Source organism: Malurus melanocephalus, unplaced genomic scaffold (genome assembly GCF_030028575.1).
Source record: "Malurus melanocephalus ecotype Western Australia unplaced genomic scaffold, MMel_1.1 scaffold_12, whole genome shotgun sequence".
Taxonomy (NCBI): Eukaryota; Metazoa; Chordata; class Aves; order Passeriformes; family Maluridae; genus Malurus; species Malurus melanocephalus.
The window spans coordinates 905,805-924,201 of NW_026623244.1; the positions used below are offsets into that span (position 1 = coordinate 905,805).

At 44.0% G+C, this 18,397-nt stretch overlaps 1 protein-coding gene across 1 annotated transcript in view; it reads left to right on the forward strand.

The window, feature by feature from the left end:
* The window catches only part of COL17A1 (collagen type XVII alpha 1 chain), a 37,924-nt gene that overhangs the window by 14,588 nt on the left and 4,939 nt on the right, over positions 1–18,397 (forward strand). Inside the window, 36 exon segments of the mRNA XM_057379421.1 lie at positions 534–695; positions 1,051–1,140; positions 1,279–1,323; positions 1,911–2,060; positions 2,507–2,722; positions 3,014–3,052; positions 3,982–4,008; positions 4,474–4,500; positions 4,967–5,029; positions 5,199–5,303; positions 5,780–5,842; positions 6,190–6,225; positions 6,367–6,420; positions 6,805–6,840; positions 7,040–7,075; positions 7,444–7,506; positions 7,862–7,897; positions 8,268–8,339; positions 8,691–8,717; positions 9,375–9,410; positions 9,947–9,982; positions 10,212–10,292; positions 11,001–11,036; positions 11,746–11,826; positions 13,016–13,069; positions 13,180–13,221; positions 13,914–13,976; positions 14,133–14,201; positions 14,707–14,733; positions 14,821–14,862; positions 15,026–15,082; positions 15,435–15,482; positions 16,119–16,232; positions 16,491–16,628; positions 17,222–17,305; positions 17,771–17,899. Of these exon segments, the coding sequence (XP_057235404.1) occupies positions 534–695; positions 1,051–1,140; positions 1,279–1,323; positions 1,911–2,060; positions 2,507–2,722; positions 3,014–3,052; positions 3,982–4,008; positions 4,474–4,500; positions 4,967–5,029; positions 5,199–5,303; positions 5,780–5,842; positions 6,190–6,225; positions 6,367–6,420; positions 6,805–6,840; positions 7,040–7,075; positions 7,444–7,506; positions 7,862–7,897; positions 8,268–8,339; positions 8,691–8,717; positions 9,375–9,410; positions 9,947–9,982; positions 10,212–10,292; positions 11,001–11,036; positions 11,746–11,826; positions 13,016–13,069; positions 13,180–13,221; positions 13,914–13,976; positions 14,133–14,201; positions 14,707–14,733; positions 14,821–14,862; positions 15,026–15,082; positions 15,435–15,482; positions 16,119–16,232; positions 16,491–16,628; positions 17,222–17,305; positions 17,771–17,899 (2,484 nt within the window).

Here is an 18,397-nt window from a genome sequence, read left to right on the forward strand (position 1 = left end):
CCTAGTGTCACAGGAGTGACCATAGTGATGGCTTGAACCTTGTTTGGCCTGTGCCAAACCTCAGTAAACTGCAGTTCAATGTCTCCRAATCCTGCCTGGCAACCGGGATACAGAGTGCTTTGTGCTTGACAGAGTAACTTGGAAGTGCTTGATGAGCTCCTCAGCTTGAGTTGTGCTGGCTCTGCTGACCCCTGAATGTCTCTCTCAGGCTGAATTTCTCTGACTCCATAGTAAGTGCATTTGAGGAGCAAAAAGCTCATTGAGCAAATCACTTCTACATTGGATTGAATTCCTGATGTTTTCCATTTCTAGCAGCAGTTGCTCCCCTGCTAGATAGTGAAGTGCACATCTCCAAAGAAACCTAATGACCTGCACAGCTCTCCTGTTACCTTCAGTGATCAGTGTGTCTCTTACAGGGTGCAGTCACAATGTGACTACCTGTTTTTCTGAACAAAAGTGATGTGGCTTGTAGTTATGGGCTCAATGGCTCACACTCATATCTTCATCTTTACTATATTTTACCAATATTCCAGGGGGAACTGTTTTTAGCTCCCAGGGAGATGACACTCTGCGCAAAGACTGCAAGTTCCTGCTGCTGGAGAAGGAGAAGGCACCAGCAAAGGAGATGGAGCTCTTGGTCATGACAAAGGACAGTGGCAAAGTCTTTAATGCCTCTAACACTGGGATTAATGGAGGTAACTTCCCTTTTTCAGAACATGTGGTTATTCTGAGAAATGGAGAACTGATCATAAGGGAAGTTCAAAGTTAAGGACACCGGACTTGTACATCAAACCAGAACCTTTGGCAGGCAGGCAGTTTTTAACCATGCCAGCTGAAATCTATGTCTAGCTTTTGCATTTGAAGCTCTKGAGTGTGTCTCAGTATAGTTCACAAAGCTCAGGAGCTTTGAGAACAAAAAACCTTGATCTTGTTTAAACAGGCAGAGCTGTTGTGTCTTCCCAATAAAAATATACCTTTTACCAATGAAAGAAGATAGACCTGGTTGAACTTCTGGTGTAATGTTTTTAATTATATTCGGTTCATGTTCAGGTTCTTTTGTAGAAGACACCTTGAAGAAAGAGAAGCAAGGATTTTCCTCCTCTTACGCTACAGATACTGGCCTAAAATCAGATGCAAATGGTGAGAGTTTGTTCCTGTAGAAATGCAACRGAAGTTTCTCCTTCTGCCTCCATTACTATCCTTCCCTTTAAAGACCCACTCTAATTTTTATCACGCACAGAAAGAATGGTAAAACCTCTTTTACTGTTGTTAAAACAGGAGGATTGAAATCCATGCCAAAAAGGGACAAGGAAACGTATGCAGGTAAGTGATAGAACTCAGACTTTCATTGGAAGAACCACCAAAGCACAAYATACAAAAAAGCAATCCTTCTTGAGGGACATGAGTGATCTCTGTGCCATGAATCAGAGGGAGGAAATATTCAGGAGGCTACCAGAAAAATTGGTACCAGTGATTTGATTGTAGATGAGTGGGCAGTTGGGGTAATTTTTTATGGCTMGAGAAAATCAGATACCTGACAGTCCAGCTGCATCCTGCTACTAGGACAGATTTAGGGGGAAGAGAGGGCTCAGACAGGCCATGCTGAATATTGCTGTCATTTATATCTCAGATCTGTACCAAAAATTTACCCCATGGGATCATGTTTCTCAGGTGTTATTTTAAAATGCGCTGAGTGTTTTTGTCCCCTGTTTGAATTTCCTTTAGAAATACTGTTCCCAGCTTCCACAGGGACTAGAATTACACTCACCATGTGCGCAGAGTGGTGTAAAGATTTTTTCCAAAGCCCTTTGTATAATGGATCTGACCTTGAGCCCATATTGTAAGAGATTCTTAACTCCAAAGTCAAGGAACTCTTCATTAACCAGAAGACTGCTCATTCCCTCTTCCAGAAATACGAGGTGGTGATGCAGGGGGTGCAATTGGATCAGCACCATCCTGGTGTCCCTGCGGTTCCTGCTGTAGCTGGTGGAAATGGCTCCTGGGTTTGCTTCTAGCCTGGTTGTTCCTCCTTGGATTGCTTTTTGGACTCATTGCTCTGGGTAAGAAATAACTGAGGAAAAAAATGTTGAATGGAATAGAAGGACAGAGGGCTTAAGTCTGCAGAGAGTCTAAGCATCAGAGATACCAAGCCAGAGAACTGAGGGGAGCATTCAGCTTGATGGTGACTGCCACTGAGATATTACAAATGGACGAAAGAATGGATAAGGAATACAATCTGTAGTGAGGAGTTGTATGGTGTCGGGGTGAGTAGGATAGGAAAGTGCTTGAGATCTGAGGTCCTGCTACTCTGAGACTGACAGATTCCAAAGCTGTCATTTAAATTCCAGATATCCCTGCTGGGGGAAAAAAAAATACAAAGAATTCTGCTAAACTCAGTGGCCAGAGCTATCTGACACAGTGTTGCCATGTCCCTGTGATAGCACAAGGTATTTCAGCCATGCCTATCTGGCAGCATGTTCCCTAATATTTTCCTTTAACCTTCCAGCGGAAGAAGTGAGAAAGCTGAAATCTCGTGTGGAAGACCTRGAAAAAATCAATGGTGGCTTCCAGATATTGAACCAAGGGAATTCAAAAATAGAAAAGGATTCTTTGAGAGCAGAGTTTTTTCCTCGTGTCTCATCCTCCTCAACCTTCCCATATGAAAATGAAGAGTCAGTCTGGTTGATGGTGAAGAGCAGACTCAATAAGGAAATAGAACRAGGTGAGCAGAGTCAAAAAATGAACCCRTACCTTATTTCTTATGCTACTTTTGTTAGCAAGGGAATGGTCATTCTGTTCAGCAAATGATGGAAAGAGATTAACAAGAGGTGACTACATTCTCCCATCTTTGGAAATTTCTTAGATTTGTGAAAAGAGATTTACTGAGGAAATTCGCAAAGCCATACTGTATTGCCTGTAGCCTCAAATTCAAATAGATGGGTTCTTGTTCTTGAAATGAGTAGGTACTCTGTTGTGTAATGTACTCTAACTGCCCCTGCACTTCCTGTTACAGGCTACTTCCGAGGGGAGAGAGGAGAACGTGGTGAGAAAGGTACAGCCATAGTCCTTCTCTTCCTCTGTCCAATTCCTTGGCTCTGGCAATGCACAATTTTGGGGTGGTTRTTGCTTCAAGGGGCAGTTAGCACTGAGAAAGATGAAGTTGGTTTATACCTGAACAAAAAGAATCATAGATTTTTTTGCTTGGGAAAGACCTTGAAGATTGTGGAGTCCAACCATAAACATAACACTGCCATGCCCATCACTAAACCATCTCCCCAAGGGCTACATCTGTGTGTCTTTTCAATACATCCAGGGACAGTRACTTAACCACTTCCCTGGGCAGCCTGTTCCAATGTCCCATAGCCCTTCTGGTGAAGAAATTTTTCCTAATACCCAGTTTAAACCTCCCTGGTGCAGCTTGAGGCCATTTCCTCTTGTCCTATCACTTGCTGTTTGGGAGAAGTGGCTGACCCCCAGCTTACTACACTTGTCTTTCAGGTGATTACAGAGAGCAATAATGTCACTCCTTAGCCTCCTCTTTTCCACGCTAAACACCCCCAGCTCCCTCAGCCACTCCTCACAGGACTTGTACTCCAGACCCTTCCCCAGCTCTGCTGCCCTTCTCTGGGCACGCTGCAGCACCTCAATGACCTTCTTGTAATGAGAAGCCAGAATTGGACACAGCASTCGAGGTACAGCCTCACCAGTGCTGAGTGCAGGGGGATGATCGCTGCCACACTCCTGCCAGTTTGCCATGTAGAGGCCCTGATCCCTCRCAGAGCAATACAGGAGGCTCAATCTTGCATTGCACCACTGTGAAAGGCCGGGTTGGGTCTGATCCTGTTCTATTCAAGTGCAAAGTGTCCTGTTTGGGCATAATACTTTTATGTTTCATTGAAGGTGGGAAAGCAACAAGAAGATAAAAGGAATGAGTAATTATAGGATGTCTCTTGATTCAACTTTTTTTYCCACTTTTCTCAGGTGACATGGGAATACAAGGTCCCAAAGGTGAGTCTGGAGTTACCTGCTTACTCGGGTAGATTGGCAGCCTGTAATAGGGCCTAGGTAGCAAATGGGGTTTTTTTGCTCCAGAATTTAGAGATGCTGGTGCTAATTATCTGTTAGTTCAGATAATGCTGTGAAGGTTGGGAGTTTTTTCTTGTTTTCTGGTCAAAGAAAATTTTAGAACTCATAGTAGAAGAAAAAACAGATCTGCCTTTGAATCTAGAAGCTCCTTTCACTGCCTGAAAGTGAATGTCATTCCTGAAGCAAGGCTCTACCTGCTTTAATCACAGAGTGCTTCAGTGCACAGAGGGTTTTTCATGGTGCAAATGATTCAATTCTTTGCATAAATACAAGGGAGACAATTGCTGGAGACATTAGAACTTGTAAATATCTTGGGTGAGAGTTAGCCAAAGCGGCACACAGGGAAGACTTATTCCCCACTGACTATATATTTCTTTCTCTCTGCAGGAGACCGAGGACTTCCTGGTGTCCCAGGTGGGCTATACATCAATTCCTCTTTGAGGGAGGATGTTTAGTGACATTACTGTAGGCAAGAACAAATTTTGCACTTCAAACCTAGCTCAAGGTAGTTCTTTAAAGAGTCAATATTTAGCATAGACTAAGTCACTTGATTAATACCTTGGTGCTGAACTACAGATAAAGTTCAGAGACTTGGCCTTGGCCAGACTTCCTCTTAAATGAACATGCTGAATTCGGGCTTATGAAGATCTCAGTCTACCCGTGAAAGTCCTACATCTGCATAAGTACTTGGTCCTCCTTGTGCTCTTATATGTGTTTTGTTCTTCTAAACAGATCCCTGTTCAAGTACCCACCTTATAGTAATTTCTTCTTTACCCTATGAAATTAATCTCTCCAGGTTTCTGTTTCCCCTAACTTGCATGTCATTCTTTTATGGTACACAGTCAAGAACTCTGAACATTTACTGTGTTTTGCTTTCCAGGCATTCCTGGCCCAATTGGGCAYGCAGGACCAGAAGGACCGAAAGGACAGAAAGGCAGCATGGGTGAGCATCTGTTAGTACTGTGAGTCCTTCACAAGTGCCTGACACATGGCAGGGGAATACAGACCCCTGGCTGATGTGATCATTGCCTTCCCCAGGGGATGTGGCCRTGAATCCTTTTGCCCAAGGCCTCCCTCCCTCCCTGGTTTTACAAGGCATTTGTTTCCTGTAGGCGAGCCTGGCATGGAAGGTCCCATGGGTCAAAGAGGTCGAGAAGGACTACCAGGGCCTCGAGGGGAGCCGGGACCACCTGGATTGGGAGAAAAAGGAGACAGAGGTAGGAACCAGGTGTCTCGTTGTTGGATAAAACAGAGGTGGGTGAAAGCTAGAGTTTGGTCCTGACACCTGAGAGTTAGAATTTGATTTCACTATTCAAATCCAGGTTTCATGTCTAGACATTCCTCAGTAGAGATTAATATGGCCTAAAGGATTTTTTTCTGCCAGACTTATAATGGGTAAACAAGGATTGCTTTGGTTTCCCAGGTCTCACAGTGAAGTTTGAATGAACTAAAACCATTTTACTTCTTGCCTGTTATCCATATCATCAAAACTGGGGGATTTATCTTGCTAAAGCCCAGTGAGCTCATATTCTTTTTTTGGACAATGCATATTTATTTGGATGTTTTGAACTGACCAGCAGATTATTCATGACACTTGCCATAGACAGAATAACAGTAGAAGGGATAATGGAAAAATGTGATTACAGTAGTATTCTATTCTACAGTAGTATCTGTTCATGCTTTTATTTGGCAGGTGCTGTTGGTGAGCCAGGTCCTCCAGGCCCACCTGGACCCCCAGGTTCTGCTGGCCTAAAAGGTAAATGTGAAGATGGAGAGAGAGAACCTAGCAGAGAGGTTAGGCATAAGTGAGGACTCCAGCTGTCCTCTGCAGTAACCAGAAAAGTGAACTAATGATCTGAAGCACAGGATCTCAACCAAGATGGATGGCTTGGATCTCTTTTAGTGGAAAACACTTCCTTGATGTCACTAAGTTCTGTAAATTTCTTGTCCTGGTTTTGAGGATGCCAGTAATGCAAATTCTAGTGACTGGGAAAATTCCAATCCTCTAAACACCTTTTGGGTTGTGGATGCTGTTGGGCAAGCTGAAAATTYGTTAATTTTGTAATCGTGATGTTACTAAAAGAAAATCTATGTTCCTTACAGGTCTGACAGGTTCTCCAGGCCCACAAGGTCCTCCAGGTAAGTGCTGCTTTCCTCTACTATGGATCTGGAGACTGGGGAGAACAAGAACAGAGTGACAGCTTCTCATAGTTTTTCTGCATGAGTGATGCAATGTGGTGAGTGGAATGCATGAAAACCCCCTGTCTCATTTTTCTGCAGGTCCTCCTGGCCTTCAAGGATTTAGAGGAGAGGCAGGACTCCCAGGTGCTAAAGGTAACTTTCTCTTTCCCCTGGCAATTACAGCAGCATTACAGTGCTTTTCTGGCACTGTTCTGAGCAGCAGACATGGTCTGRCAATGTCAGATTTTGATTCTATGGGCAAAGAAAAGCATAAGATTGAGGCAAGGGGAGGCAAAACAAAACTTAGTCAGTGCTTACAAGCAAATTTTGAGAAATACAGGAGACATAGAGGTAATAGAGCAGTCTAAGTGAGAAAAAAATGGATAGATGGAGCTGTCTTGAAGGAAAAGAATTTCCAGTTTGAGTTTGTCTGGTAACAGAGAATCTGAATTTCCCTTATCATTTTTCTTGATGCATTAAATGCCTTTCCCTAATGACTTGTTAGTACTATTGTTCTATCATTTATGTATCTTTCAGGTGAAAAAGGGGCCAGTGGACCACCTGGACCCAAAGGTATGTTGACCAATTAGGTGTCTTTTATGGTTATTTTCTTTAGATTCTCTTAGATATGGATACTGTCCATGTTTTTTACCCCTATCCTTCTTTGGCTTTTTCTTCTGTGCTCTTGTCAGAAAGCAGGCTTTATTTTCTGTGATGGAAACATTTTACAATGAAGCAATCTCACAGAATCCTTCCCWTTTTTGTACCACAGGTGATCAGGGTGAGAAGGGTTCTCGAGGAATGACAGGTGAGTGGACTGAAATACTGGAGTGACAGCCTACCTAATGAAAGTATAGCCTAGCCAATCCCAGTAAGCTTTCTGAAACATTATAATGATATTACTGGTTATAGGAGATTTATTTTTGCACCCAGAATATAAATAAATAGATCCCATTCTTGATTCCAGTAATCTTGGWAACAATCTTTGTATTTAGCTTTAGGAAAGTCTTCTCTTACATGCCCTGTATTCACGTCACTTGAGCATTTCCAATGCCCAGAGATAGTAGTGAATCATGAGGCCTGAACATCCTGTCGGTGGTTTTCAGTTGCAAAGCAGCAAATATTGCTGAATTGTCCAAGATTAGTTTGATTCATATTCACACTGTTTTGCTACAGGTGAACAAGGCTCAAGAGGAATGCCTGGACCTCCAGGAGAGCCAGGGGCTAAAGGACCTCCAGGTGGGTAGGAGAAAAAAGCCATATTTATATGTGAGGCAGTGTCACTGCCAYCCAAATTGTATTTCTGTGAGCACAGACAAGGAAACAACATGGGAATGGAATCATACTGGTTGTGATCCTAGGTCTTTCCTTTAGTCAGCTGTGATTAGTCTGTACACTCAGGAAAAATGTCCTACAGTTAAATTTTGAGTGAATGCTTCCTGGGTCTTCAGCAGCTGCAGCCAAGGCTTCTTTCACAATTGCAACATGATGAAAAGCCATTCTTAAGTTTAGGGCTGTGCTCCACTTAGGAAGAGGACAGGATAACTGTGCTATACTGTTTCAGGAGTCCCTGACAATCTCTTTCTTTGGACAGGACAAGCTGGCCGTGATGGACAGCCAGGTGAAAAAGGTAAGGGCTTCCTTTGAAGTATAAATACAGGTACTTTCTGATTTGGCAGGAGGTTCATTTGTAAAAGGGGTGGGACAAAAATGGCAGCAAATTCATGTTCTGGGATCTTGCTGTCTCAGAACTGTGGAGCCACCGTGTAAGCATGGAACTGAGACATGTAATGGAGCAGGCTGTAAACTTGTGACAAGAGTTACCTCRCTACAGAACTCTGCTGTCATTGTTGTTTCCTGCCCAGACACTAATGCTGGTGGTGGCCAGTTTGCTGTGAGGATGCAGTAGGTAGAAAGTGCTGCAGGACAGGCACACTTGATTGAATTGGTAGATGGTTTGTCAGCAACTTCTGTCTTGTTAATGATGGTTATATCCCTAGGTGAACCAGGTCTCATGGGAATGCCAGGTGCCAGAGGCCCTCCAGGACCCACTGGAGATGCTGGAGAGCCAGGTAAAAGCATGCAGAGAACAAAAATGCTTTTTGCTCTGTCAGGAACATAGATGTATTTSTCAATTTCCAGTCTTAATTTGAATTTAAGTCCACCAGAGAATCTCTGTACTCTTAGGATGCTTATGAAAAGAAAATACACAGAGAATCTAGACCCTTTATGATCCCAAAACAGCACACACTGGAAACATCAGCTGCTCTGARCTGATTACATACCAGTTGCTAGGCCAGTTTCCACCACTTGTGAATTGTGTGCTATACTTTCACCTAAATRTAACCTTTTTTCTCCTGTCTGTCCCTTTCCCACGTGAACATTTTTTTAGACATCTTAGAGTTTTTACCTTTTTCTGACAGGTCTTACAGGACCCCAAGGACCACCAGGTAGGCTTTTCCACCATATTCCAATTTATCAATGACACACTTTCTATGGGTTAAAAAAAACCTTTGTAATTTTCCCTCTGTGCTGTGCAGGGCTTCCAAAGTAATATCCCAAGGTTTCTGTCTCTACTTTGGCCTTTGAGACAGGTTTTGTGCTTGATGTGTATTTTTTGAGCAATACAGAGCTTTTGAGTGTTGAAAATTTGCCTTTCCCCAAAACATAACAATTCCCTGTGCATCACAGAAAAGTCCTAATCAGCAGCAGAAACAGAAGGCAGAGGATGTAGTAATAGAGCTGGAAACAGAAGATGTGACATCTGTAAGCAGAAGGTGGTTTGGGGGGCAGCTCATCAGGGAATTTATCCAGCAGCCTCAGGACAGGTAGAAGTATCTARAAGAAGCTACAGGTAAATTAATGGAGCAGTGTCATCGTCCAGGGAGCAGTGGGACCAGAGAAGCCCAGGGACACTACCAGCTCAGTCTGTTCCTCCACTTGCTTATAAATCTTCAGGGACCTACCTGTAAAGGCTGAAAAATGTGGTCTTGAGYAGGGAGCTCCTTCTATAAACCACAAGTGAAACTCAGCTGGGGTAYCTGAAAAACATATAGCAAGCAATAWTTGCTCTAACMATTTTAAATKGTTTGTCTACCTYATATCAGGACTTCCAGGCAACCCAGGCCGACCAGGGTCTAAAGGTGAGTTTTTGTTTCTTCYCTAATGTTCATTTTCTCTCTAAGGATTTCATTTTTGCTAGGATTAGCTGCTCCAGTGTCCMGTCCCTGGATCAACAGTGGCATCTAGTGGCTTTGGGAAGGGAAGGTTTGAGGAGCACGGTAGCCAAAGCTTCTCTGAGCATACACAGAAGGCAGTGAGRGCATTTGCTGAGGGACTTGGCATGACAGCTCACCTCTGAGAAAACCTTTGGAGCCTGGTTCTGCCCTGAGCATGAGTAAGATGCCTGATGAATTCAGTGAAAGCTGTATGCCTGCCTTGGATTAATCCAGGCTATTGCCTATGCTGACAGATGTAGTGCTTGGAAAGCTGATCAGAGGATATCTGTGGATTAGCAGAGCTCTCTTTCTTCCCCCCTGACCTTCTAGTGCTATGACTTCTCAGACAAGAGATCAAGGGCAAAGAGAATGCACTACATGCTTAAGAATACAATGTTATTGAGCTAATTATAGGTCTTCCCCCAAAGAGAAACTCAACTTTTGTCTCTTTATTTTCCTAGGGGAACCTGGAGCTCCGGGAAAAGTCATAAGTGCAGGTAGGTAGTGCTGTGAGGGGTCACACTTCTGATTTAGGAGGGTTTTCTCAGTTTTTTTTTAAATGCCTCTTCAGTTTGTCTTGGCTGTGTTTCAGACCTGTACTGGGGCTCCCCATGATGGGAGAACATATATGCCTCAGAAGTGGGATTCCTAAAGTATAGATTTGTTACATATTCACTGGATGTGTGAATATAAATGTGTGTGCAAGTCTATGTATTTGTTTTTCAGAGGGTTCATCAACCATTACTCTGCCAGGCCCACCAGGTCCCCCAGGCCCACCTGGCCCCACTGGTCCCCCAGGTGTTCCAGGTGAGTATTGATGAGTACAAAGCAGTGATAGGTCAAATCCAGTGAGTAGAATCGAGCTCTTTTGCTGCTCCAGAAGGCAGGTTTGTGCCAAATCCCTTTCCCAGTGCTGTTGCTGAAATTGGGAAGTTTGTTTTCCAGTCTCAGCTTTGAGCTCAAGGCAGCAGAACTCCCATTTAAGCATCTGCGAATCTTTCACATGAACATGCTCGTGGAGACACATACACACACACTATGGCTGTGCATAAACTTGGGCCTCAGACTCCTCTGTCCCAATCAGACACTGCCTTCCAGCATGCTGGTGTCAGGCAGCAGAGTTCCTGAGCCCTGGTTCTCATGGCAATTCTGTGCCTGGAGCCAGTCCTGGAGCTGATTTGGCAGAGGCAGTCTCAGTTTAGAGCAGAGAACTTGAGAGGAGGGTTAGGCCTATTGAATTCCTTTTCTATTGTGGTCAGTGGCATTCTGGTTATTACCRCAGTCCAAGAGGCACCAAGCATTTTAATTGCAAGAGGATGGAATTTTAAGTAATACATGGGGCATTGATGAATTCATACCCARTAGCAATTCCATTTAGTTGTGTAGAAAATACATTATTTGATAGTCTCAGTTCTTATAAAAGTCCTATTGATTCTTTTCTGCTGTTGTAAAATACAACCAGTAAAATCTAATGAAATCTGGGTTGTTTTTTTTTTTTTTTTTTTTTGAAACTAGGTCCTGTTGGACCAGCAGGTCTCCCTGGACAGCAAGGTACCATTTTCCTTCAGCTTTGATTATGCTTCTTAAGAGAAAGGAATTTGTTAGTTTTCCTTTGTTTCTAATTCTCTCAGCCCTTGGCACATTCCCTCTCCCTTTTGTTTGCAGATTTCTTCCTTTCAGTTTATTTTGTTGCATTATTTGGCTTAATTAATCTTGTAAAGAATTTCTATCATTTTTTTGTTTTCCCAATGGAAGAAAGAAGGTGTAAGAGGGTGATAAGAGCCAGTATAATGTGGATGCTGCAAATGCTTTTTTTTTCCTTATCCTGTTTCGCTTGAGGGCTGGTATTTCTAAGCCACTTTGCAAGTGCACTTGCCTTTCTGTGACAGGGGATATAGCCCAGCTGTATACCTTCTGCCATTTTGAAAGGCAGGAGAACAAACTAGAGCCAAATTGGGATTAATGTTGTTGTGAAACCACTGCCAATTGGATAGACATCTGTTTGGAGGGGCCTGAACAGAGCTGACCCCTAAGAACTTTTCTTAGCTGTTTTTCTATGATCCTGTTAGATCAAATTGGGCAGTMATTCCCACGTTGGAATGCAGTATCCCTCAGATCTTGGGACTGAGTTCATGCTCCCAGTTCACATAAGAAAAGTCTGAAYCTGTTGTCAGAGAGGTAAGTAGGTAAAAAATGTCACTCTCTCTCAGTTATATATCCCCCCTTTCTCTGTTGCTTTTTTTTTTTTTCCTTGAAAAAGGTCCACGAGGTGAGAAAGGATCCCCAGGGGAAGCTGTGGTAGAAACTATCAGAACAGAAGTCTCATCATTAGCATCTCAAAGTAAGTGGCCCTGCCTTTCCACTCCTTTATTTGGAGAGTCATCAGAGCCTCAAGACCTGCTCACAGCTACCAGCAGATGTCCCTACCTCTTTCTTTCCAGTGTGACATAGGGCAAGTGTGTGTATGTTTGATGGTGTGACTGCAATGCTAGTTACCTCTTTTGCCCTCCTTCTCATCTGTGCATCCCAAAGTCCTTTCAAAAGGAGGCAGATGGCGTCAGACCCATGGCACATAGAAGGAAGCTGAGGAATGGTGAATAGCCACTAACAGGGGAGATACAGAGCTGAGAACTTTCAGCCACTGAGTTCACACAGGGCAGTTCCCCRTGTAATATGAACATGGAGCCATCTGTAAGAGGAGAACCAGTTTCAAAAGGCRTGTTAATCTGAGTAACAGAAATAATCTTTTCAAATTAGAGGATGAATTCACAGGGGAGCAAATAAATTTTAAGATGAAAAAAAGATTTAACATTTTGTACAATTTTTAAAATTTTAAGATGAAAATAAGTGGAGCAGAACAGAGTGGTTTAGCAACATCCCAAGAAAAGTGCTTGCTCTGTGCAACACTAATGTGTGATGCACCTAGAGTCAGTATTCCTAGATCTGGGACTTCTGCAAGTTTGCAGCAAGAGGGCGTAAAATTATAAATGATCCTTGCCTGATCACCGTCTGAATGGGGCCATGTAGATTCAGACCATGTTTCACTATTGTCTAATTCCCCACTGAGGAGTCCTGGATCTCAGCATCACTGAGAGTTTGTGCCTCTTCTTGGCGGTGAGGGTACATCTCACGGTACAATCAGGATAACACAGAACAGCTACTTCTTAAATAATATCTCTGTTATGTTCTCCCCTCAAAACTTGCCTCTTTTGTAGAATCTTTCCTCTCCCTGAAAGTTCTTTCCCTCCTTCTCTAGCCTTTCAGTCCTTTGCCCTTTCTCTCAACAGCCTTTACTCTCCTCTCTGTTTCYAATATGCTGCCATCCTGCTCAGCACTGTGTTTTGCTTCATGTTCTAACCAAACAGATCTCTTCCTCCTCTGCCTCATCTTTGGYTTAGGTCACCCAGGTCCAGTCTTAGTCCTCCTTTGATTGTAAGAGCTTCTAACAGCAATATATTGACAGAGTTTCCRTAGCAGCAATAGCTCCATAACAACAATTGTCTCTTATTTTTTGTGTTTCTTTTGCACAGTGCTGAGTGATTTACAAGGGCGAGCAGGACCACCAGGTCCCCCTGGACCACCAGGTATGTAACACAGCAGAGCTCAGTACTTSAGCAGGGGGATACTCACATTTCTGGGCCATGCAGTTTGCTGAATAAATCTTCCCTAATACCCCTATTTCTTTTGCCTTCAGGTGAATCTGTGCAGGGACCCCCTGGACCTCGTGGTCCGCCAGGTAAGAGTTTGTTCCTCTGAAACCAAACTGGAAAGTGGGAGGTACTTTTCAAAGCCTAGGGCTGGAAGCAGAATGTCACATAGTGGGTTCCTACCAACACAATTKCACTGCAGCAAGATGCCACCCAACAAAAGACATTTGCTTTGGCAAAGGTTTCTAGCCAGACTATTAATTCATAAAAGCCATACTTTTTGGGAAGACACACAAAGTTTACAAGTTCCCAAAGAAAGTAACTGCATTCAATTCCATATTTACTTCTTACTTGTCCAGTCTTAACTTTCAGCTGCAGACAGATGGAGGTTCTTTTCGTGAGTAACATATCCCCATGCCCCATCCTGTAACACACATTTCCCTTTCATAGCTAGAACAGGGAAGGTGTGGGAGGACATTTGACAGGAGTATAACCCAATTCCTCGTCCTCTGCTCAGCAGGAAAAGGGAGCAGGTCGGGTGTGGGATGGGATAGGCACCCAGTACTATAAAGAAAGGATTTTCCCTGTCCTTTTCTGCTGTGGTGGCAAATGATAGTGAAAAGTAACAGGGAAAGATGTGTGAAGAAAACAATGATGAAAGCCTATACTGGGAAATACTCAAGCTAAGCCTGTGGCTTGATATGTAGCAGCTCTTACGCACGTTTAGTTACATTGCTGAGGCTYATCCTTCCTGAAGCCTTTTTGTGTCCCTTTTGCCTAGGAGAAGGATTGCCAGGACCTCCAGGCCCACCAGGGAGAGCAGGATCATCCATGTCCACCTCAGGTAGGTTCTTGCCACTCGTTCCTTCATTCCCACCTGGTCCTGGGAATGTCCTGTTGGGGTTACAGAGAGCACATATATGGCTAGGACCACGTGGAGCCAGAGAAACTTTATGTCATGTTCGGTTGTCATGAAGAAATATCTTTGTTTGAATTGCAGAAGCCTTCTTCGCAGGCCCACCAGGTCCACCAGGACCACCAGGACCACCAGGCCCGAAGGGAGATCAAGGTGAGTATATCCTGCTGCCTTATCAAGGAGCTAGATAGATCTCAGCCCCTTAGACTGAAAAGAAGGAAGGGCTTGAGAGCAGAAAGTCCTGCCTTTCTCTAAAAAGCTAACACAGTTGTCACTAAGTAGGACTCCTGTTTACTATAAAACATGTCAGTCTTTGTCAAAGAAATTTGTTAGCCTCCATTACTGCTGTCAAGGCAATCAGTGTATTCAGATTCCAACTTTGCATGCCAGTTAGACTTAAGAACATTCAGAGCTTCAGATTTGCCATTGAAGAGGACAGCCTTTTTGCAAAATGCACTATGGAYTAAGTCAGTTCAAGGAGGTGGCCCTGTGAAGTGTAGCTCAGCTCTTAGCTGGCAGGGTAAAATGGACCTGCTCCCTTTACCCATTTCTCCCCTACATACTGAAGGCCAAGATGATACACTGCAATGTGGGCTGGGATGTTGCTGATGAGAATAAAACAAATGCTAACACTGTTCCTCTGCTCCCCTGTTCACAGGTGAACGAGGTCCACGGGGACTTACAGGTAAGAGGGATCCCAAGAGGTATCAGGGGTTTTCAGGGTAGCTTGCCTGGGTATGTGACTGCTCCTCCATTTCTGTGTCTCATGCAGGAGAACCAGGTGATCCTGGCCTTTCAGCAATCTCCTCCCACGGTCAGTCTGTGCCCCTTTTTGTCCTTTGAATTCCTTATCCCTAGACCTGAAATCAGGGGCCAAAATCCTGCTCTATTCATTCTAACTTAATTTTAGTGGAGCCAGGATTTTTTCCACATACTTTATTCCTGTAAATCTCTTACTCTCTTTCTGCAATTGGCAGGTGAAAGAGTCACCATACAGGGACCCCCAGGCCCACCAGGACCACCTGGACCAAAAGGTGAAGTTAAAACTCTTYTTTCTTTTTCTATGGGTGGCCTCATACATCCAAGCATGGTTGAGACTAAAGGATAGAACAACCTGGTCCTTTGGGAACTGGGGCTTTGCTCACTMCTGCCTTTTCAGTCAGAACAGGACTGAGCACAAGGCACTTGACGAGGTCACAGAAGGCTCAGGAAAGCTGCCTTGACCTCTTCYTTATGCTCTTTCCCAACAAGCTGCTATTTTAAGACAGTCATTGAAAGGGCTGGGTTGTTGCTTCTCTGACAACATGTAGCTCACTTGTGTCACATGACCAAGTATGCAACATGCAGTCACACCCATTACAATTGTCTCTCTCCACTCTTTTCCAGGTGATGCAGGTGTCCCAGGTGCACCTGGTATCCCAGGATCATCTCGAGGTAAGGGGCCAGACCATCATTACTCTGATATTAACAAGGAATGCTGATATCCTGGAGGAGACTTTGAAAAAGTGTCTTTGGCTTTTACAAGTGTGGGTATCAACGCAATGCTGATGGAATTTGTGTTCAAAACTTTCTGCACAGATTGCCTAAATCAGAAAATTTAAGAATTGCCAGGTTTCTTTTTGTAGCTTACTGGGAATCCTTTAAGCCAGAGTTTTTCCTCTGTGTGAACAGGTTCTTGAACTGGTGCTGCCCAGGCTGACTGGGATTGGGAACAGCAGGGCAGTGAGGTTAGACTATTGAGCTTGAGCTTTGGRATCTCCATCTGTATTCTGCACAGCACTGCACTCTGGTGCACAAACCCACCTGATCTGCCTGTACAAAGTCAGGAAAGTCTCTGGACTGAGYCCTGCACAGGCTGAATGATAGATGSTGAATTAACAGAAGTCATTATGCCACCCAACAGCCAGTGCTCAGACTGTGTTTAAAGATGCAGGGGGAGCTCTTCCATAGTCCATTTCCAAAGCTCTTTCCAGACCTGTGGGAAGAGTTTAATGAAAGTACACTTTACCACTGCTTGGCCTTGTGCAACTGTGCCAAAAACATTCCTTCTCCTTACGATGCTTTCTTTAGGTGGATCCAGACAAATTGAGGGTCCCCCAGGACCTCCTGGGCCACCTGGTCCTCCTGGCCCAAGTGGAGGTTCATCTCAAGAGATTCAGCAGTATGTCACTGACTACCTGAAGAGTGAGTATAATGTTTTTSCTGTAGGTCAGCAGTTGCATGCCTCTCTTTTGCTCCCTAATCCCTTGTCTCWCTTCTATTAGAAACAACAGCCCTGCTACTCTGGCCTTATTTCTGCTGAATGCTGTGAAGTGCTCTTGTCCTTCTGTAGACTGTCCTTCTGTTATCCTGCTCTTTGTTAGGGGAAGAGGGTCTGGTAATTGTTCATTTGGTCAGTCTTCTCTCTTAGTGATGTGGGCTGATGTCAGGCTTTCTATGTAGGTGACAGCGTAAGACATTATTTGACTGGTGCCCAAGGCCCACCAGGCCCTCCAGGCCCACCTGGACTTATCACCACTGCGGATGGAGTGACCTTGGATTATGCAGAGCTGGCTACCCGTGTCATGAGCTATATGACAAGTAAGTACCACACTGATAAACTCTGTACTGAGTTATGCCCTCAGCTGAGCTTGTGCAGCACCTAGGAGGTGAGAAYCAGGGAAGAAACAAGTCTTTTAAATAGCAGCACCCCAATCAGGTTATTAATCTTCAGCAGTCTAGACCCAGGACTCCACACAACTGATTTGTCCTCTGAGCCTTGTTGTATTTTAATGATTAGATAAACTAGCAGTTRCTGCTGTTTAAAAAGTCTCACATTAAATATTTGCTTTTAAACCCTTTAACACCCCCAAGACCGAAACAGAGGTGGCTTTATTTAGTATATGTAGTCTCAGGTATTCTGGAGTCATCTTATGTGCTTGGGGCCCTCCTAAAGTAGATTAAATTCCCAGAGCTTTTGGAAGTAGCCTGGAATCTCTACCAGAAGAGCACAGAGCACACAGCTGCGGAGATGACCAGGATGTGTGAGATAGCAGCTCTTTCATAGCTGAGAGCATGAGAAGCCCATTTTATTAGCTAAACTTAATTAAGTCAGGTTTCTTTTTTGTCCCTTCCTGATGCCTCCTCACCTTCTGTATCATGCTGGCTCATGTAAAACTTTTTMATTCCCACAGGCTCTTCAGGTCGCTATGAGTCATTCGCCAGCTCAGTATCAACCACATCCATTTTGTATCAAGAACTTCTGGACCTGCTGCAAAGTAAGTGACCCTCAAGGGAAACATGGATTAGGGGTAAAGCATCCCATCATCCTGGAGATCTGCCTTTCCCTTCCAGTATCCAGTCTGCAACTGGAGTTAGCTGCAGCTGCTTCAGAGTGTTCTACTTTCCAGTTCCCCTACTCGGTGTTCCCCCCATAGCCTTGCTATGTTGTTGTTCTTAAGATAAGGGGGGCAAAAAGAGAGCACAAGGAGGTCCCTTTAGCAATCCAAATTCTCATCCTCCTCACACCCTWTTTATAGGAAGTTCTCAGCCTTGTCACAAATGTTTGTGGCACCATATACAGGACAATTCACTCAGAAAAGAGGGAAGAAAGGAACTTTGCATCCATAGGTTTTAATGGTCTCCCTAGAGGTGGGGGCTCAGCTCATGTGCTGGGAACTCCTCACACTTGGTGTCTGTGCAGCAGCTGGACAGCCTTAAAATATGCATTTTTTCATTTCTAGGAGAAGAAATTCGTCAGTATCTGATTGGACCTCGGGGCCCACCAGGACCTCCTGGGCCAGGGGGAGATGGARTGTCTCTGTCACTCGATTATGATGAGCTGACCCGGAGGTTTATCAGCTACTTGTCAAGTAATGGTTTTATTAATGTGTATTTCCCTCTGTTCCTTTGGGAGCCCAGCAGAAAGCTCATGCTGTCAGTCAATAGAAATTATTCCAGTGCTGTCTGTGTGAATCCCTATGTGCAGAGACCTCCTCACAGGGACTGGGAAGAGAACGAAAATACCCTGTAGCTAAGATACAGTCCACAGACCAGTAATGAATCCTTTCRTTGTGAAAAACTGAGCTTAGTAACATAATTTCATCTCAGCCATCTTAGAAGTCCCATCAACACCTTTAAGTGGGTTTCTAACCCTTATCTTTGTGGTCAGGTTATATCTCCCTGTGAAAGAGTTGRTCTGTGCCCACTTTATGTCAAGGCAGCTCAGGCAACAAACTCGTAGAAGTTTAGTTATTTGAAACAAATTCCATGTCTCTGCTTCAATTTCCCATCCATAAATGCGTGATACAGCATATAAGAACTGCTGGACAGAGGTGACTCTTCGTGCATCCCCAGCAGCAGTGCTAAAA